The following is a 20051-nucleotide window of genomic DNA, read 5'->3' as shown; positions in this document are numbered from 1 at the left end:
GGCGCTCTTGAACTTCGGGTCCGGCTCTAGTACGGTTTTTTTTTAATGTGTCCGACTGGTCCCCAATGTGCGTTTGTTTGATACCACCTGCAAAGACAGCATCCGTTGTGTTGTACTCTTTGTCTTGAACATACATGACTCGGTCAGTCGGAATGGAATGGAAATAGGCGCGAATTGCTGGGTACCTGGGACGGATGGATGGACCGGTGAACTTACTGGCTTTGGCTTGGCTGGCTGGCGCGTGGGACGGAGTTCAATTTGTCTTTTCAATTCTGTTTTCTTTCTGAAAGCTTTCCTTCTATTATCGGCGTCTTCTCTGCTCCCCCTACCCATCCATCCCCACACCTTGCCCGCTTGGGTCCCTCTGGCTTGAGCCGGAGGCATGATTCACCGGGCCAGATGTTTTACTTAGATAGCTAGCTAGCTCGAGAACCTTCTCTCACTTACGTAGATACCAATGAATATGAAATTGCGATGTCTTTCTTTTTTTTATCCCTTTACGGGTTGTTTTTTTTTTTTCTTTGGCAAATCGGTCCGTCCAAGAAGTGTAGCTTTAGTGTTTATATTAATTACAGTCTGATGAGTGGAGATAGTGTAAGTGACTCGATGACTGTCTACTTACTATTTAGTTAGTCATTCAATGATTAATCTCTAGTTAGAACAAACCACTGGAGCTCCAATAATTACTTACCGTCAGCCACCAACCCATTTACCTTACCTTATCTTACCCTACCCTACCCTACCTACAGGGTAAATTATAACCTGACTCAAGAAGAAGAAAAGCAGTCATGGGTTCTCATTGAATAAGCAGCTGATCAACAAAGAAAAGAGAAAAAAGAGAGAGCATTTACTAATACACCATCACCCCCTAACTACTGTCCTGCAAAAGAACCTGGTGGCAGGACAAAGACATGGAGAGGGAGGGGGGGAAGGAAGAAGGAGAGACCGTAACAGAGAAATACTTGTACAAGAGACGACGGCAAAGAAACCAAACCAGTGCCTGACGGGTAAAGAGGACGGAGATTCCGGTGGAAGGGAAGTAAGTAGAAGAGAGACATAATCGTAAGTAAGTAGTCTGTTTACCTAGGGTTCGTTCGTGCGGGAAGAAAAATTCATTCATTGATTCGTTATTGGGTAAGGGTAAGAATAAGGGTAATGGGTAATAACGGTAAGGATTGAAAAAAAGGTGGGCTCCATCACAGGTTTTCTTTCGCACTGGAAGTAAAAAGGGAGAGAGAGAGAGAGACATGTGAGGAATCCAGGTCTGGAGTTGAAGGAAAACAGGTGGTTGGTTGGGTATAGGAAGGTATTGATTGCGGCGGTATTCCAAGTCGCTCGCTTCTTCTTTGGGCTCTTCAGACAGCGAAGCGAGTCCTGTCGATTCAGATAGGTTCTTGCAGGGATATCCAATCGAGGCTGTCAAAGAATGAGGGTATCTATTTTTTTCATCATAAAGAGGGGTTTGAGGGAAAGGGGGGTGTGTTTCTCTAGATGATATCTAGGTCATCGTCATCGTCATCGTCAAGGTTCGTCTGCACCAGATCGGGTTTCCCACCCAGACTGTCCCTCCCGGCCTCTTTGATGCCATGGGAGGTGATAAACCGAGTCTTCTTGACACCGCTGCTGCTCTGGGGTCTGTCGCCGTCGTGGGCGCGTTTCAACGAACCCAGTTTGACCGTGTCCGCCCGTCTGAAGCTCGACAGGCCGAGGTTATGAGCCGAAAGCTGATCTGAAGCGTTCTTCTCCCGGTCTGCTTGGGGGTCGGGACGGGGCGTCGGGACATTGCCGCTATCTCGGGATCGGAGGTACTCTGCGCCAACGCCTCCGGGGCGGGAAATGAGCTTCGTGGTGATTTCGCGTTCGCGCTGCTTCTCCTTCAGGCGTTTGCGGAAGCGCTCCTCGCGATTCTCCATTCCGCGGCCCATCATGCCGGCGGCGATGAAGGGGTCGTCGTGGTCCGCGTCGATGAGATTAGCGGCCGATTGTCCGCCTGGCATAGGGTGGAATGAGGGCCCGGCGCTCCTGGACTTCGGGGCGGGTGCAATGTAGTACGACGACTGGGATTGGAAGTCGAATTTGGCGCCGGCTGACTTCAGTCCGTTTGGGGGGCGACCTTTTTGGCCTTGGCCTGCGTTGCCGTAGAAGCCAGTTCGAGAGCCTGAGCGGCCTCCGGGTCCCCCATACATGCCCGTGCCTCCGTTCACGCCCATCCGGCCGGCCTGAGTTCGACGGATTTGCAGGTCCACGTGGAAGTCGCAGAATTCTGTCTTTCGAGCATCCACCCAGGAATGACATGTTTTGCCGTCCTTGCGGACGGCTTTGCAGAACCCGATGTCTTGAGCGTAGCCAACCTCCAGGATCTTGTCATCCGATGAAGATACAGCGAGACTGAATTTGTTGGTGTCTAACTTGTTCTTCGGCGGAGGCATAATCGTGGGGTTCAGAATGGCAACGAGTATCCCTTCCGAAATGCGGTAATAGCGAGGAAACGCGGTTTCAAAGAGGAAGAGGTCGATGGTCCATTTGAGATCCGTCAGGGTGATAACCATGTACTGATTGGTGTTGTTCCTTCCATCGTCAAAGGGATCGACTTCTTTTGGGGTGGCGTTGGCATTTGGTGCTTTGATTTGTCTGGGCTCTGACTTCGACGCCACGATGCCAAACACGACGAAGTCCGTGTCAATGTCCTCCGGTAGTTCAAAGTCGGGCGCCTTTACTGTGCGGAGTAGATCGGGGATCTTAAGGACTTTCTTGTCCTCTAGAGTTCGAGTCAAGAACGAATGGGGTAAGATGCGGTTTGACAGGTGTTGAGAGGAGAAGGACTCGAACTTGGATGGGTCGCCACCTTTGTCGCCCTGGGAATCACCGCCAGCACTGTTCTGAGAGCTTCCTGGCGCTTCGGACTCGGATTTGAGGTTCCGTCTGTGGAAGTGCGGCCTCGATTCCTTGGGTTCAGCCTCAATATCATTGCGCCGTACGCTGGGGGTGGTCTGACTCCTTTTAAGAGACGGCTTGAGATTATTGTAAGATCGTAGGATGTCGTCTCGGCTGAAGGTCTCGGTTGGGCGACTCTTCGTCGGCGACCTTGGAGCGTCCTTCCTAGCCTCGGCGGCCGCCTTCAATGCTTCCACCTCGGCCTTGTCGATTTGGAAGGCCGTACTTCTATTGGCTTGGATCCTCTCTACCCGCGCTGTTCGCTCTCTCCGAGACACATCGGCGGACCGGCTCTCAGCGACTCGTTCACTGAAGCTCTTGGGGCGAGGGCGTTCACCACCCCCCGTGATCGCCTGCAGAATATTGCCTGAATGAGAGACCAATCCATCTCGTGTCGCAGGCCGTGCTAGCTGACCGGTCCCCTTTGAGCTTGGGGGGCGTCTCAGCGATACATCCCTGCCTCGAAGACCCTTGTCGATGCCCAGAAAATACCTTCGCGGGGACACAGGGTCGTTCGGAGGACGCCGTGTGGGCGACAACGGAACTTGAACGTCATCAAAATGCGCATCACTGCTTGCTGCATGTACGCTTTTGGTTCTTGTTGCCTGCTCATGGATTTGCGAAGAGCCGATCGCGGTAGCGGGTCTGGCAGGCGTGTCGTTCTCGTGTCGGTCCGGTCCAGGCGTTCCTGTCTTCGCGCGGCTCTTCTGGAGCTGTTTGAGCTTCAGCCGGGCCTCAATGGCGGCCAGCTTCAACTGCAGCGTTTCTTCATCCTCCTCCTCGTCATCGTCCCCTTCATCCAGCCCATCGCTCAGAAGTTGTGCCGCCTTAGATCGCAAATCGGGAGTCGTGGTGGAGCGTTTGAGAGGCGAGCTTGGGTTTTCGCGGCGACGCTGCATATCCTCATACCTCTTGCGACCATTCGGGGTGCTGAGAAGGGCCTCCCGAGGGGACTTTGGCGGCCATGAGATCTCAACCACTGCAACAGACTCGTGTCAGTCGCGGTCCCAGTGGAAGGTAGGACAGAGCTAGTAGGCCCGTTGAAAGAATTTTGCACTCACTTACTGCTTGTCATCGCACCCGGCGTTTGTCAGATCAGTTCTAGTCCACTCGAACCATGTAGCGCTAGCGATCGAAACCCGCGGGGGTACTTTATTTCATAGATCGGTCGGTTGTGTTATGCGCTTGCCATATTCACTCACTCTCTCTCAACGAAGGGATGCGGGGAAGAGCGTTCGTCGGACCGGGGCAATTGGGGTCGCGTCAGGCCCAGCAACGGGTTACCCACCGACAAGGACAAACAAGGCGCTAGCGAAGAAAGGGGAAATAAGAATCGTCGACATGCATGAGGTGAAAGGCAAGGAAATGAAGTATCTAGTAGCTGCAACAGCCTTTAGTTTCCTGCGCGCCGGCGGCCTGAGGCTCATGCAGGCTTGCCCGCTGACTGGCCGGGGCAGCGGCAGTCCTGATTGGCCAGCGCGTGTCGCGTCGAAAAACGGAGACGCGTTCAATTGGAACTTTCCGTGCTAACTAACTATTAGTGCGGCGTTAACAATTAATATTATTGCCCTTAACATAGTAATCGTGCACGCTCCACAGGCCCAGCACCCTCAATTGTCCTCCGCAACACCAAACGACCACCCGCCAAACCCTCCCCCATCACCACCACACAACACCATCACAATGCGAACCCGCTCCAAAGCCCCTCCAACCAAGTCGCAGTCGCAAGCTACCTCCGACTCCAAACAAAAAACATCACAATCAGCCTCAGCACCACTGCCACCACCAACCAAACCCAACAAGACATTCATCCTCCCATCCTCCGCCAGCGCCTCCTCCCGCATCCTCACCCTCCCTAACCCCCAAACCAACACACCAACCCAATACTTCTTCTGCCCGAACCTCGGCGTCCACGAATTCACCGTAATCGCCTCTCCCGCGACCGCGCCACGGAGCATCCTATCCGCGCGCAAACCCACCGACGACGAAACCTCCGCCCGCGCCACCAAACCCCAAGGCCACATCACTCAGAACGCCGAACTCCTCGTCGCGACCCCCATCGACTTCCTTTTCTTCCTCGTTCCCCTGCTATCCGCATCCACCGCAATCCAGGGGGGCGGCGGAGGAGGAGGAGGCAAGGGCCTCTTCCAGCCCCTAGACGACATCATCGACTCGCAGGACGAGCTCCCCAAACACTTCCGCCATGTTCTCTACGACGATACCTTCCGGGCGGCTCTGCATGATCGGGCTGCTGCGATCTGCGACTCCGTAGAGGCTGGAGATGAGACAATGTACCGGTTTAGTGAGACGAAGCTTCTCTTGGAGCTTGTTGCCAAGGCCGACAGGATGGTCGCTATGGGTCTGCCGCCTAGTTTGGAAGAACAGTTTGTGAGGCAGGCGTTGGCGACGCCGTTGATGGCTGTGAAGCGCGAGGACGTCGGGGTTGCGCCCCCGCCGCCGTCGGCGTCGGATGATAAGGAGAATAAGGGGGATGGGGAAGACGAAGAGGAGAAGAAGACACCGTCAGAGGAGATTTCGGCAACAACGACGGCGACGGCGACGGCGACAGAAACGGAGACGGAGACGGGCAAATCCACCCCCGCCACGGAACAAATACCAGAGGGCCCAAGCATCCCTGATGGCGTGGCCGATCTGCTACGGGTATCCACGGCTCTGACATTCATGAAAGAGTGCTACCTGTCCAAGGCGATGAGCGCGCGGATTGACGAGTTGCTAGCTGCGCCGGAGAGTCCGAAGGATTTCAAGCCCATGCAGGAGCATCTGAAGCTGGTGGCGAGTCTGCGCGCGCAGGCGCTCGCGTCGCGGTCACTGGGGGATTTCAGTCGGAAGCGGAGTGCGGAGGACCAGGAGGCGGCGGAGTTGCGGGCGGAGAAGAAGCGCAAGAAGGAGGAGGAAGAAAAGAAGAAGAAGGCGAGTGAGTCGAGGGGAGTGAGGGATCTGAAGAAGGTGAATACTGTTGGGATGAAGAAGATGAGTGATTTCTTTGGAAAGGCTGCTCCGAAGAAGAAGGCTTAAGATGACCGGGCTTCCATTGCATGAGAAGCACGTATGCTGTTGCTATTTCTTGCCGGTCGATTGGCCGTGACGAGGCCATGTGAGATCTCAAGCACTCTGGAGGCGGGATGCGCTCTTTTAACGATGTCTTGGGCTGTGCGGATTTCGAGCAGACCCAGGCAAAGTCCCGACCCGTCTGCTACAAAGTACCCAAAGGATGATACCCGAGGGTTGTTACTGTCTAATTGCTTCTAAACAAGGGCGGATATCTAAGATATGCTCCGCCGGCGAGGAAGATAGTCCCATTTGTACATATACACCCACGCGATATACACAAGTGTTGGGGAGAGGAGGATCACAGAGCCTCGCAACTGTGTTCCCGGAACATCCTGTTAGAAGGGGGGAAACCAACGCGAGATCCAATGGCACACTGCCGATTACATGACACATTACATTGAGAACACCCTTAGACCTCCACCTGAGCAATGGCTGCGCCCGTAACCCTGTGACATGTTAGCATTGTGTATTAAACACATCCAGGAATATGGGAACGTACATGAAGGATCCGTTGGACGGCTTGCTGATCACCATCGCTTGAGCCAGCTTTTCTTCGGTGATATCCGGGAACCTCTTCAGGTAATACTCCTCCTTCAAAGCCTTGGTGACAGCCTCGACCTTGGACTGCGGCAGCATGTGAACAGTGCAGCCGCCCCACCCAGCGCCAGTCAGCCGACTACCCAGAGTACCTGCCCGGCGTGCGATGTCACAGATCTCGTCCACTTCCACAGCGCTGCACTCATAAAGGTTGCGGCAAGAGGTCTGAGATTCATTCAGCAGCTGGCCCAGGTACTGGATGCGCCTCTCGTCAAGGGTCTTGGCCTTGGCGAGACACGCCTTGAAGTCCAGCACCCGACGAGCCTCGGTGAAGCAATGCAGAGCGCGCTGGCGGAGAAGGAATCGCTCTGCTTGCACGGGGAATGAAGACAGGTACGTGGCTTCGAGCTCCGGAACTGTAATGCTAAGGAGCTTGGCGATCTCCTCGCGAGTGTATCCTTGCTCTTGAGTCAAGAGCTCCATGGTACTCTGGATGACAGAGTCGATCTGGTACTCCAGAGGATCGCCTAGGCGGCCCTCTTTGCGCATGAACTCTTCATGGAAGTTACGAAGACTGTATCCCAGTGAGCTGTTGTCCTTGGGTAGTTTCAGCCCGTGCAGGGCTCCCAAAACCACCGCAGCGAGGGTGCACTCGGCGACACGCAGATTGTAATGACGGGGTGCGGTCTCAGCCTTGTTGGACGTAACAAAGCTCTGTGCCATGAGGAAAGTGATCTCTTCCTCGGCCTTGGGGATAGGAACGTGCTGAACAAAAAAGTTGGGGTAGAATTGGGTGTACAGCAGGTATCCTCGACGGGAGAAGATGGAAGCAGCCTGGTCCATACTGGCGGCAACAAGCCAGGTTAGAGATGAAATGGCAGGGTACTGTAGTACATTAAGACTTACCCCCCAGAGTACACTCCGACTGCGCGCTCAGACACAACAGCCAGGTCCAGTAGATCCTGCTTCGACACATCGTGGCTGTTGGCCTTCATAACGGCCAAGGCGCTGGCACACACGAACGCGGCACTACTGGAGATGCCACCACCGGGAGGCACGTTACCATCCAGGAGAACCTGCATGCTAGCGGGCACAAAAGAACCGTCGGCATTATGCTTGCGCAGGAACTTCAGGGCCCCCGAAAGCCCAGCCTTGAAGTAGTTGACCCATTCGTGCTTCTTGGGGTCGATCTCAATGTCTGTATCGCGGGGCACGGTGAACTCGCGGGTAGGGAACTTCTCAGGGTTGACGTTCGAAATGGTTACGACCGACTCGGAGCCCTTCGATGGAACCACTTTTACGGCGATGATCACATCCACGCTCACTGCGGTGGGGAGGACATCGTACAGGTTGTAGTCGATGTGCTCTCCGATGATGTTGACGCGACCGGGACTGCGCGCCACGAAATCGGGGCGATGGCTGTATGATCTGGTAAACTGGGCAACCAGGTTGTTAAATCGCGCCTGGTGTTCGGGGGCGACTGAGGTAGCCGACACATCGTCGGTTGCGTAGACCTCAGCGATGGATTCCGTCTGGGGGACGAGTTCCTGCGGGGTTGCCATGGCGGGGTAGATGCGAGATAATCACCAAAAGGAGGGAACACGGGATGAGAGGGAGGGGAGCGGGGGAGGGAAAGGAGGAGAAGGGAAGAGGGACTGAGCACCGCAAGGTAAATAAATAGGTCAGTAACCAGGCGGGCGCCAACGTTCCTGGCTCGTCAGCTAACCAACCGCTATGATGATAGGAGGGGAAAATTCGAGTTGGTGGTGGTGGTGGTGGTCCGCAGAGACCCTGATCGGTTCCGCATGGATGATCGAGGAGGTCGCGGGCATCCGGCCTGGGAACCCGAAACTGGAAAGCGCAACGAGAACTCCGGGCCCCCGGCCTGGGTTGTGAACGTGTGATTGCCTGATGGCCGGGGAAGAGTGGAGCCCCGGAGATGACAACTTCCTCCCACTCTCGCCGTCTCCAGCTTTTTGTTTGCCCAACCGACCCCCGTGGTTTCGGCTGAGTCGGGATGCCCTGGTCCCTTAGGTTCGGTCGGACAATACACCTCACCATCATCCATCCGATCCCCTGGTCCACGGAAGCCGTGGCTTCCCCGGCCTTGCAGATACTCTAAATATTAATCTCTGTTGTCCCGGGAATGGTTTTCCCACGCTTGACTGGAGACCTCACTCGTCTCACCCGTCCAGACGATGAATCGCCCGCAATTCAACCAACCTCCCAATAATCCCGCAAATAGCCTATTACCCGAACGCAAATGGCCTCGCTTCCGGTGGAATTTTTCAAGGAGGTGCAAACCATTGCAAACATAACTAGCTACTACCTACGGACTCCGGATTAGATTCTGCACGCTTGGATAGTGAGGGAATAATTAAGGCGCTGCCCTACTGTTAGTCTGTACTAGCTGGCTAGCTTGGTCGACCGATAGGATCTTTGAGATTGCGGGGTATGAGCCTCACGATAACGATTGAAATGGGATACAATGGTCGCGATTGACTTTATGCATGGCTTGCATTCTCGATAAATATCGATTCGAGAACGGCGGGAGGCTGTTCCACGGTCCGCGGAGTATGCCCTGTCATATGCAAGGTGGGTTTTGCGAGGAAGACTCCGTATGGGTGTATCCCTTCAATAGCAAAGTGGAGGATACCAGGTAGATACACCCTATTGGCAGCGCCTTGCTCAACATGATGCAGTTGACGAACTTGCAAATTATGAAGTTGGCATAGAGGTAGCAACGCAGATCCTGACTTCTAATGCGCATAAGCATAAATCCACCAAGGCAAACATGCTTGTGTTGCTATGCATGCCCCCTCTTCCGAGGTCGGCCGCGAAATCACCCGATCAGGTTGAGTGGGCAGGACATCGACCTCCAATGGATGCCTCGCTATAGCAGGCATTTCATAGTTGAGATGCAAGATCCATTTCTATGGCCTGACCTTAGGCATTTAGTGAATTTTTAATCCAAAAAAAAAAAAAACAAGCATTTTAAAGGCTTACGGTTCCGACAGCATACTTGAGATACTTGCTACATACTCCGGACCCCTGCCAGAAATGGGTAATGCATTGTCAATGCAAATGGCTGAACCGGACCAGAAGCATCATCAATGGACATGTAGACCGATGGAATACATGTGGCATCCTTACATTGACCCTTTGACGCATGGTATCTGCGGGGGTTTCGGTTATAGCATTGCGCATGTGCCAGCCGTGGAAGTTGGCCACCCAGTTCAGCAGAGGTATAGTAAGTAGCCTCTAGGGCTAACGAATTGGATCTAGGCCGTTGGGGACCGATGGGGGCACGGCTGAGAACCACACCCGACCGACTGACGAGGAACAAACAATAATGCGTGCGTAGGTATGCGACGTTCCCATTCCGTCACATAATAATTCGCGTCCCTCGCCTGTTCCATTGCCTTGCAGAAGAAAGACCCAAGAACGAGAGAGTCCCTTTTGAGGCTTCAACCCCAATCAGGTGACGCTGGGGCTTTCGCGTCTGGAGGCCGATGATCGGAGCGGTGGGACCGGCTGGACCAATGGCAGGCCCCAGATTATTCTCCTCCAACGGGGCTAGTCCGGAGGGGGCTAGCGTGCAACCATGACTGTCCCCGAAGTCTGAGTCTTTCGTCCTGCCTTAAGGGACCGAACTCACTCACTTTCCCTGGTCCCTTTCTTTTTCCCGCCGAGAGCAACTCCCCTTCTTCATCCCCACGGGCCTGGCAGTCATCCGCCGTCAAGATGATGCCTATGAGACCATCCCAAAGCGCTATGCGCGCCCTGCACTATCAGAAATACCTCGCCTCCGGTAGAAGGACTTTCGCTACTTCTTCCGTCGCTGCGACCGCCTCGCCCCACCGCTTTTCTTCTGCTCAGAAGAGATTCCAGAGCACCGCGACAGCGCCTGCGTCGTCAGTCTTCTCTACCCTGCCCTGAACTGCACCCCCAGTCAGGCTACGGACGCCGTTCCGAGTTGCTAACCTCCCCATCAATTGCTCAGAAATACGAGACCTGTCCCTAGTCCGGCCTTCAACCAGGAACCTCACCGCAATGAAGTGTCGCCACTTCAAAACCGCCAGGTCCCCGAACTGGACGACTCGTACGCAGCCCTACAATTGCCCACATTTCATACAAGCAGAGCTGACCTGGTCCTTGGAGCATAAACAGTTTTGTCGGACTCAGTGGTGGAGAGATCTTCCACGAGATGATGCTGCGTCTGGGCGTGAAGCACGTCTGTGAGTCACTCTTTCTCCCTTGGCACACCGGCCCATCAGGACGGTATGGCTGACCCACTACCACCAGTCGGTTACCCTGGCGGCGCCATTCTCCCCGTCTTCGACGCCATCTACAACTCCAAGCACTTCGATTTCGTCCTCCCTAAGCATGAGCAGGGCGCCGGACACATGGCCGAGGGCTACGCCCGTGCCTCAGGAAAGCCCGGTGTCGTCCTCGTCACTTCCGGCCCGGAGCCACCAACGTGATCACCCCCATGCAGGATGCCCTTTCGGACGGTACTCCCATGGTCGTTTTCTGTGGCCAGGTGCCCACCAGCCTGATCGGAACCGACTCTTTCCAGGAAGCCGATGTGATCGGTATCTCCAGGGCTTGCACGAAGTGGAACGTGATGGTCAAGTCCGTCGCTGAGCTTCCTCGTCGCATCCAGGAGGCTTTCGAGATCGCCACCAGCGGCCGCCCTGGACCCGTCCTCGTCGATCTTCCCAAGGATATCACCGCCGGTATTCTCCGTAAATCTATCCCGATGAACAGCACCATTCCCTCCCTCCCCAGTGCTGCGACTATGGCCGCCCGCGACCTGAGCATGCAGCAGCTCAAGGGCACCATCAGCCGTGTCGCCCGTCTCGTCAACGTGTCCAAGAAGCCCATTCTGTATGTCGGTCAGGGTCTTCTTGCTCGTCCGGACGGCCCTGAGGTCCTGAAGGAGCTGGCCGACAAGGCCTGCATCCCTGTCACCACCACTCTCCAGGGTCTGGGTGGATTCGATGAGCTGGATCCCAAGGCACTGCACATGCTGGGAATGCACGGATCTGCCTATGCCAACATGGCTATGCAGGAAGCCGATTTGATCATTGCCATCGGCGCTCGTTTCGATGACCGTGTCACCGGAAACATCTCCAAGTTCGCCCCCCAGGCCAAGCTTGCCGCCTCCGAGAACCGTGGTGGTATCGTTCACTTCGAGATCATGCCCAAGAACATCAACAAGGTCGTCCAGGCCAACGAGGCTGTCGAGGGTGACTGCGCCGACAACATCCGCCTCCTCCTTCCCCACCTTGACGCTGTGCCCGAGCGCAAGGAGTGGTTCGATCAGATTAACGACTGGAAGGCTCGGTTCCCTTTTTCCCTCTACGACAGACAGACCTCTGAGGGCCCCATCAAGCCCCAGGCCTTGATCGAGAAGCTCAGTGATCTTACTGCCCACATGAAGGATCGCACTGTCATCACCACCGGTGTCGGTCAGCACCAGATGTGGGCTGCCCAGCACTTCCGCTGGCGCCACCCCCGTACTATGATCACTTCTGGTGGTCTTGGTACTATGGGATACGGTCTCCCGGCCGCCATTGGAGCCAAGGTTGCTCGCCCCGACGCCCTCGTCATCGATATCGACGGTGATGCTTCCTTCAACATGACCCTCACCGAGCTCTCCACTGCTGCTCAGTTCAACATCGGCGTCAAGGTTCTCCTTTTGAACAACGAGGAACAGGGTATGGTCACGCAGTGGCAGAACCTGTTCTACGAGGACCGTTACTCGCACACTCACCAGAAGAACCCCGACTTCGTCCCTCTGGCTCAGGCCATGGGTGTTGCCGCTGACCGGTGCACCAAGCCTTCCGAGGTTGAGGAGAAGCTGAAGTGGCTGATCGAGAGCGACGGCCCCGCTCTTCTTGAGGTGTTCACTGACCGCAAGGTGCCTGTGCTCCCCATGGTGCCCGCTGGCTGTGCCCTGCACGAGTTCCTTGTCTATGATGAAGGTAAGTCGCACTTCCCCCCCCCCCCCCCCCCCCCCTTCCTGCCCGGAAGTCTGAACGAGTGCTAACATGTGTCTGCTATTCAGCCAAGGAGAAGGAGAGACAGGCTCTGATGAAGAAGCGGAAAGTCCCCCTGTACCGGGGCGTCGACACTAATTGAAGAGTTGCGTTGCGTGTTATTCCATAGTTGCAAAAGTGCCCACCCATTTCTTATCACTTGATATCCATGGCGTTTCTGGCGGGCTCTAAAACGCTAGCGGGTGCCCATCTGCACCCCAAGACATGGCTCCAGCAGCCCGTTCTTTCCGGGTTGAAGAACCAAAATGATGCAGGGAAGAGACGGATAGCATTCTCACGTGGGTTCCAATCGGATCCTGTCCCCCTAGAAGTGTGGACTGGGCGGTCTTCTGATTCGAACATTGATGCGGAGCGTTGTTTTCCTCCTTTCATTTCCCACTTTTCTTCGTTTGGCATGTTGTCGATTGCATTCTGGGCCGTCCAAAAAAAGTTGTCTCGTCGGTTGTTGTGGGACTAGCCTGTATATAATCCTTATGTTGCTGTAATCTTTGTATCACATTGGAAATGCGATGAGGTCGTGAAAGGGGACGGATGTATCCTGCTGGCGCCGGGCCTTAGTGCTGACCCGGCGATCTTTTTGTCCATGTACTTACTTGTACTATCTCCGCCTTTCACCGCTACTGAGTACGGGATGCATCCGCCATCGTGGTGCAAAGTGAGGTGATCGATCAACCTGGCCGGGGATAATCGTAGTTCCGGCGGCCAAACCAGTGACGGGCCCGCCCGGCCCCCGCCGGGGTCACGTGGGGCACCCTTTTTTGCCGCCGACAAGCCGCGGTTCACATCCGAAGCAGCGCTCGGCCAGGCTAGTGAGGGATTACATAGCGCTAGTGCGTGACTGCTGCTGGCGGCTGAGTGCTGCTGCTGAGTGCAACCGCCGGAGCTGCCTATTACGGCCGTCGCTGTCATTCTCCCCCTCCGTTCTCGCCTCCAACTCTCTCTCTCTCTCTCTCTCTCTCTCTCTCTCTCTCTCTCGCCTCCCACCATCGCATAGCCTACCCTTGCACGCCCTTCGTCTCACGCATGATGCTGCGCGCCTTCCCATAGCTCTGACCAGTGCTTTTACTACCGCTGTCCTTCGCTTCCCTTATACTTCGCCATGGCGTCGGTCCCGGGTTATTCAGCCTCCGGCCGCCCACGCTCATCTGACGATCATACCACTTCCACCCCCCAAGAGAGCGACATCACCGAGGGCGCGACAAACTGCGATTCCTCCACGGAATTAGTAGAGGATACAGATACCGTCCTTCTCAACAAATCCGCGGAGGGCGAGGACGATACGGCTACCCGGGAATCCCCGATCGCGACCCCGACCTTTGTCGACGAGCCACGGAAATGCTGGATCTGCTACACAGATGAGACGGAAGACTCACCCCTCAACTCGGAATGGCGCTCGCCGTGTCCCTGTGCCCTAACGGCTCACGAAGCTTGTCTGCTCGATTGGCTGGCCGATCTCGAGAATCCCCGGTCTCGCAGGCGGAACGGCCATACCGCGAAGATGATGTGCCCGCAATGCAAGACCGAGATCATAGTGTCCCGCCCGCGAAGTTACATTGTGGATATAGTACGACTGTTTGAGCGTGTCGCTGGCCGGCTGGTGCTCCCAGGGATGGTCTTCACCCTGGCGGGCACCGTGTGGGCAGGATGCTGTGCGCATGGAGTGTACTCGATGTACTTTGTCTTTGGGACGGACGAGGCGAGGCAGATACTGGAGGAAACGGCAGATGGCCCGTGGAATTCGGGCCTGAATCTGGGGCTGCCTCTGATTCCCATGGTGCTGATCTTCTCGCGCACCCGATACGCCGAAGGCCTTCTCCCCGCCATTCCCGTCATGTTCTTCGCCACACATCAGCCGGGCCAGGAAGTCGACTTGGATCTTTGGCCACCCAGTGCGGCAGTCACTTTTGCAGCGCTCCCGTATGTGAAGAGCTTTTACAGCGCCTTCTACGAGAAAATGTTTGGAAATTTGGAAAGGAGGTGGGTGGCGGAGGTGCAACCGCGCCAGTCAGATGTCAATGAGTTCGACGATAATGCGCCACCAGAGCATCCCGAACCGATGGAGCCTAATGGAGATAACGGACTTCTGATGGAAATCGATCTGGAGCTACAGGTTGGGATGGGCAATGACGATGGGCCGCAGGGGCTGCTTGGCTTCAACGGTGGGAGAGATGCACAGGGTAACGGGCAAGAACAGAACCAGGGTGGCGGGGGTCAGCCACTGGGCTTGGGTCGACGGGACGATCTCATCCACGAAACGAGTAATCTTGCGGACATCATCCTTGGAGCTCTCGCATTCCCAGCCATATCCGCCTCGATGGGCGGTCTTCTGAAGTACCTCCTGCCGGTTTCATGGACGACCACGTCGGCGCTCGACAAAGCCCGACCGGGACTGCTCCAGACGCGATGGGGCCGGAGTGTGGTGGGTGGGTGTGCGTTTGTGCTGCTGAAAGATGCGTTGGTGTTGTACTGCCGGTGGAAGCTGGCGCAGACACACCGACGACGCAAGGTGCTGAACTATGATCGGTCGAAGAAGCAGGCATCGGCCAAACGATGATCGATTGCTTCCAATTAATGACAGCAGTGTAACGATGCATTTCACGGCGTTAATCTGGTTGGTGGGATGTTCTCGAAGATACACTCTTGTTTACTGGGTCTTTTCTGCGTTTCCGGTCTGACGAGCGATGAGGGTTTACTATGTAGTATGAGAGATTCCCATAATTGCCAGGTAAAAGCGATTGGGACAGCGATGGATATGAAAACACAAACCTTGAACCAAAGTAAACCACAATGACAACTACAATCAATTTAATTGACTTCGTTTACTGTACTGTACGTTTGTTGTAACCACTGTACCTGATAACCCTCGGCGCTTACCGCCCCAGCCCCATTAACTAGCGCGCGGCTGATGATCAAACTTCCGCTCCGCTCAGTCAGTCTTCTTTCTCCGGCCGACGCCTTCCTTCGTTCCTCACCACCACTACCCCCGTCGTACAACCCTCCACGACCGACCCGCAAACATGCGCACCCTCTCGCCAGTCCTCGCCTCTCTGGCGAACGTCTTCCGCATCCCGATCTCCCAGACGCCCACCCGCCCAGCCATCAGCCGGATCACCAACGAGGTCCTGAAATCCTCCACCACTCCCATCACCGCCGCCGCCGCCTCCTCCGCACGCGCCTTCTCCACGACCAACGCCCTCCTGAAAAGAAAAGAAGCCAACAAGGGAAACCAGAAGATTAGTACGTTTCCCTTCTCCTGCTCCTTTTCTCTCAAACCCCCTGGCACCTCCCCGGGGAATGCCAATGCCAACGCCAATGCCAACGCCAATGCCAATGCCAATACCAATGGAGAACCACCACCCCACCCAATACCCAACATTTAAATTTTAACCACCTCAATCCAATCACTAACACTAACATCAACACCACTTATAACAGCCCTAATCCGCTACTTCCTCCACCACCCGCTCACCCCGCGCCCCCTCCGCTTCTCCCGCACGCGCTACCTCCGGCACTGGACCATCCACCGCGCCTGGAACCTGTACCAGGCGAACCTGCGCCGCAAGAACGAGCTGGAGCTGCAGCGCCAGTGGCAGGCCATGCAGTCTGCGTGCGAGGAGCTGCGCGTCGGCGCCGGCGACGGCGGAAAGCTCTTCCGCAAGAGCATGATCAAGACGGCTATCTTTAAGGATATGTTCCCGATTGAGTATGGGCGTTTGCAGACTGAGGGGCCTTCGAAGGAGGGGTGGAATCATGAGTGGAAGAGGGATTGATTTGATTGATTTAGTTGATTGATACTTTCTTTTTTTTTCCCGGGGGGGTTGATTGCGGTCGTGGATGGATGGATGGATGGATGGATGGATGTGGGAGACTGGTCTCTTATCTAGAGCTCTAGAGGGTTTGGAGGGGGTATGTTTTAGTACCCTGATTTTTTTTTATCTATGTATCTATCCATGTGTGTTTGTGTTTATTTGGTTTGTTGGGATGTATAATATGTATCTTTTCTCTCTTTTTATTGGGGATTTGGATTTGAAAGGTGGTGGTGTGTAGTCGAGCCATGCTTAGTGGGCTGTTTACGGGAAATTTAGGATAGGACGAGATGATACAGTCAATTTACTCAGTCGCAATACACAGGGAATAATCACCGCTAGGCACTAGACACAGTAGGGAATGAGACACAAGAGAAGAAAAAAATAGTAAGGACAGGACACATCGTAAAGCACGTTCCAACAACAAACCATACCAAAGGAGAGAACTCGGAGTGCACCGTTATCAAGGAAAGTCGCTCAGCGTGTACCCCGGAAATCAAGGGTATGAACAAGCGCGGAAATATCGTCGAACATGCAAAGGGTGTTGATATGCGACCGGAAGAAAAGAAAACGGGGAAAGAAAAAGCCCACCCAAACGCCGGAAATGCAAGAGATATATCGACCAACATCCGTCGTCGACGACACTTCCCCCCCTTTTTTTCGAAATCGAGAAAAGTTCCAAATTCAAGACAGTAGCGGTGGCGGACGCGCGCGCGCGTGTGCGACGCGTGTGGCAAAGATGATGCTCAAAGAAGCGCATAGCGAAATGAACCCGTTCGTTGGCCGGCATGCAAGATCGCTGAATTACCATCAGAGTCGAGTCGACGACATGTAAACGTCGCAAGGTCGTCATTATCTTCCGTCATAGCACAATGCAGCATGAGCTCTTCCGCTTGTCGAACGTGAGGAGCGCCGCGCGGGTGGCGGCCTCGAATACATCGTCGACGCCCTCGCCCGTCAGCGAGGAACATTCGAGATATTTGCGGGCTCCGATCGACGTGGAGATGTCGCTTCCTTCCTTTGACGTCACGAATTTCAACGACTTCTTTCGCATCTCCTCGACCGCCAGAGGATCTTCACGGAGATCTTTCTTCAACCCAACCAAGATAATCGGCACGCCCGGACATCGCTCGTTCGCTTCTTCGATCCACTACGAACTTGTGTCAGCGGCGCCGCGCAGCTATGCAGCACTCGAGATGGGCCGACCAACCTTATGTTTGACGTTCTCGAGCGAATCAGGCGTGTCCACGGAGAACCCGATAAGGATCACATGCGCCTTCGAATAGGCGAGTGGTCGGAGCCGCTCGTAATCTTCCTGACCAGCAGTATCCCACAGTGCCAATTGGACGGATCGTCCATCCACCCTGCAGTCCGTCACGTAGTTCTCGAAGACCGTCGGAACCTAGTGGACGCGGCGACTGTCAGACTCCTGTACGGTAAACAAGTAGGGGGGAGGTATGGTTACGAACATAGTGCTGTCAGATAAGAAGTAGTTAGCACTGATATGATGGCATCAATGTTGCGACGCTTTGGGGGGTGGGTGGAAGGACTCACGGTTGGAAAGTAGCCCAGCGTGAATACACTGAGCAGACTGGTCTTTCCACAGGCGCCATCCCCGATGATGACCAACTTCCTACATGAAGGTTGCAGTCAGTACCACGTTCGCCACAGGCGGTCCTCCAGGATGACCTCATCCCCGCAGCCCCTCTATACGAGGTATCTGATTGAGTGACACGGAAGAGGGGGGAGGGGGAGGGGGGGGAGTGGGAAGTTGATGTGGGCTGATAACGGGAACCAGCGATCGGTGGATGACAACATGGTTGATGGTGGCCGTCGCTGGAGACGGACGGGGCGGGCGGAATGATGGCCGGACATACCTTCGCATCACATTGTCACTCGGTTGTTGGGCCATTGTCACGGCGGGATGGGGTCAGTCGCCGGAGATCCTGGGAGATGAAGCGAGGCTGCACGAAATGGACGAGGAAATGCGAGGGCGCTGACGAGCCCTGGCGGAACCCGGAACGGAATAAGAATCAGGCAGCAGCAGGCGAGGCTGGCTTGGAGGTGGGAACTGTCGGACGACGATGAGAAGTGCGCGGAAGAATGGGGCGGGCACAGTGGAAGGAGGGGAAGAAATTGGTCGACATAGGCCCCTCCCCCTAAGTTAAGATATACAGCTGAGGGAGGAGGAGAAATGATGACTTTCGGAGAATGATTGGGGGAGGGGGGATGGAAGAGGGCCAGTGGTTCTGGAAGGCGGTCTCGCGCCAAGTCGGACGCCGTACTAGGGGTATCGTATCGTATGGTATCACGTACCGGACGGGACAGGTAGGATCCGGTACCTGGATGGTACTTAACCCTGTGGGCAGTACCTGACTAGTGTAGAGGTAGTTTGGTGGTACCCAGATAAAGTGTGGTCAAGTGTAGGAAGTGTACGGAGTAGTAGTAAGTAGTTAACTAGTTGGAAGTGAAGCAACACCGAGTGAAACATCCTTTAAGATTATTCCACGCCTAAGGCCTGCCTATAAGTATTGCTTCCGACGGCTCAGGCGGCCGGCAGGTGGGCAGCAGCCGGCAGCAGCCCAGCAAGTTAGCAAGTTAGCAAACCCCCAGTGACTCGAGTCTAATTTACTTCCCCATAGCAATCAAAGGGAAGGATGGGATCGACCCGGTCATGGCACAGCTGAAGAATCGTCACCGCACGGCCACCTGTTACTAAGGTTAGAGATTTGTCTCAGACGGTGCAGGCTAGACGCTGGTTATTTCGCGATAGTCGCTGCCACTATTCTGACGGTGGAGAGCGTGCTGGGCCAGGAGAGGCCATGGGGGAGCCGCCAGCTGCAATCCCGAGCCCAGAGCAGGGGCATGCCCTGCTTACCATTGGGTGGATGGTTTGGAGGGATTCGATATTTATAGCTCGGATGCTGTGGAAATGCCGTTTTTTTTTTATTTATTTATTTTTACTTTATCTAGCTTACTACTACGACTACCAGATTGTAAGTAGTAGACTGTCCTGAACTACTTACTTCTGATTTAGTGAGGCTAGTTATCTAACTAACTAACAACTACTCGGGATTAATAATTGGTAGCTAATGCAATGTCTTAACACTGGAAAAAGGGGGGGGGTGTGGTTAGCCTTCTGATTGGTCAGCGGCGGGCTGGATGTCTCTGATGACAGATATGTCCGGCAGAATCCCCACACCGCAGAGTGAAGCTGTATAGACTATTCCCCAGCTAGACTGGTTTTGTAGAGTGGTACCTTGGTTGACATGCCATTTCTCAATTTGAGGTGATATATTCGCCGAACTCTATTGCAGCCTTCCAGACGTGCAGGGTCCATGTGCTAGGCTCCGCTGGCTTTCCACTGTTATCCTCTCCGCTAGATACTTAGCTTCACTTGGGGAAAAGTGAAAATTCCACTAATGGAACCAGGTATGGTTTTATCATGGACAAATAAATCCATTGTCCAGCCAATGAAAAAGGATTTCCAACATGTAACTCACTGGATCGATCAAAGGTGGCCTTACCCCTAGTCATCCTCCAGTGTTTTGAAAACCGGGGGATTGGGCTGCCGAGCTGGATAATTATCTTATCCTCAAACATGTTGCCTCTCGTTTGTGGAGAATTTCAAAAGAAG

At 54.7% G+C, this 20051-nt stretch overlaps 8 protein-coding genes across 8 annotated transcripts; 4 read left to right on the top strand and 4 right to left on the bottom strand.

Annotated features, from left to right (window-relative positions):
- Nucleotides 1–785: 785 nt before the first annotated feature.
- Nucleotides 786–1368, bottom strand: BO70DRAFT_13224 (uncharacterized protein). Its single transcript, XM_025538042.1, has one exon. The coding sequence runs from the start codon at nucleotides 1247–1249 to the stop codon at nucleotides 869–871; it is 381 nt and encodes a 126-aa protein (XP_025404268.1). The 5' UTR covers nucleotides 1250–1368; the 3' UTR covers nucleotides 786–868.
- BO70DRAFT_402603 (uncharacterized protein) lies at nucleotides 1369–4009 on the bottom strand (the record flags this gene model as incomplete). The annotated part of the gene is made up of 2 exons (XM_025547022.1): nucleotides 1369–3913; nucleotides 4000–4009. 2 exons carry the CDS (start codon nucleotides 4007–4009, stop codon nucleotides 1488–1490), a joined length of 2436 nt encoding a protein of 811 aa, XP_025404267.1. The 3' UTR covers nucleotides 1369–1487.
- Nucleotides 4010–4535: 526 nt separating this feature from the next.
- BO70DRAFT_13203 (uncharacterized protein) lies at nucleotides 4536–6184 on the top strand. Its single transcript, XM_025538039.1, has one exon. It carries the CDS (start codon nucleotides 4618–4620, stop codon nucleotides 5968–5970), a length of 1353 nt encoding a protein of 450 aa, XP_025404266.1. The 5' UTR covers nucleotides 4536–4617; the 3' UTR covers nucleotides 5971–6184.
- Nucleotides 6185–6415: 231 nt separating this feature from the next.
- Nucleotides 6416–8105, bottom strand: BO70DRAFT_282701 (galactokinase galE; the record flags this gene model as incomplete). The annotated part of the gene is made up of 3 exons (XM_025539053.1): nucleotides 6416–6452; nucleotides 6506–7387; nucleotides 7450–8105. 3 exons carry the CDS (start codon nucleotides 8103–8105, stop codon nucleotides 6416–6418), a joined length of 1575 nt encoding a protein of 524 aa, XP_025404265.1.
- Nucleotides 8106–10287: 2182 nt separating this feature from the next.
- BO70DRAFT_348882 (acetolactate synthase catalytic subunit) lies at nucleotides 10288–12690 on the top strand (the record flags this gene model as incomplete). Its single annotated transcript, XM_025541634.1, has 6 exons — nucleotides 10288–10457; nucleotides 10568–10645; nucleotides 10714–10781; nucleotides 10849–10997; nucleotides 11042–12533; nucleotides 12617–12690. The coding sequence occupies 6 exons, from the start codon at nucleotides 10288–10290 to the stop codon at nucleotides 12688–12690; spliced, it is 2031 nt and encodes a 676-aa protein (XP_025404264.1).
- An 861-nt stretch (nucleotides 12691–13551) lies between these two features.
- Nucleotides 13552–15417, top strand: BO70DRAFT_357655 (RING finger domain protein). The gene has a single exon (XM_025542084.1). It carries the CDS (start codon nucleotides 13708–13710, stop codon nucleotides 15160–15162), a length of 1455 nt encoding a protein of 484 aa, XP_025404263.1. The 5' UTR covers nucleotides 13552–13707; the 3' UTR covers nucleotides 15163–15417.
- A 150-nt stretch (nucleotides 15418–15567) lies between these two features.
- On the top strand, nucleotides 15568–16647 carry BO70DRAFT_357654 (mitochondrial 54S ribosomal protein mL40). Its single transcript, XM_025542083.1, has 2 exons — nucleotides 15568–15845; nucleotides 16044–16647. The coding sequence occupies exons 1-2, from the start codon at nucleotides 15626–15628 to the stop codon at nucleotides 16376–16378; spliced, it is 555 nt and encodes a 184-aa protein (XP_025404262.1). The 5' UTR covers nucleotides 15568–15625; the 3' UTR covers nucleotides 16379–16647.
- A 629-nt stretch (nucleotides 16648–17276) lies between these two features.
- On the bottom strand, nucleotides 17277–18326 carry rho2 (putative Rho GTPase Rho 2; the record flags this gene model as incomplete). Its single annotated transcript, XM_025539042.1, has 5 exons — nucleotides 17277–17564; nucleotides 17625–17816; nucleotides 17884–17889; nucleotides 17969–18047; nucleotides 18292–18326. 5 exons carry the CDS (start codon nucleotides 18324–18326, stop codon nucleotides 17277–17279), a joined length of 600 nt encoding a protein of 199 aa, XP_025404261.1.
- Between the last annotated feature and the right edge of the window lie 1725 nt (nucleotides 18327–20051).

This window comes from Aspergillus heteromorphus (assembly GCF_003184545.1).
Source record: "Aspergillus heteromorphus CBS 117.55 chromosome Unknown BO70scaffold_1, whole genome shotgun sequence".
NCBI lineage: Eukaryota > Fungi > Ascomycota > Eurotiomycetes > Eurotiales > Aspergillaceae > Aspergillus > Aspergillus heteromorphus.
Note: the sequence above shows the minus strand (reverse complement) of the source record. Positions and strands in the feature narration are given on the sequence as shown.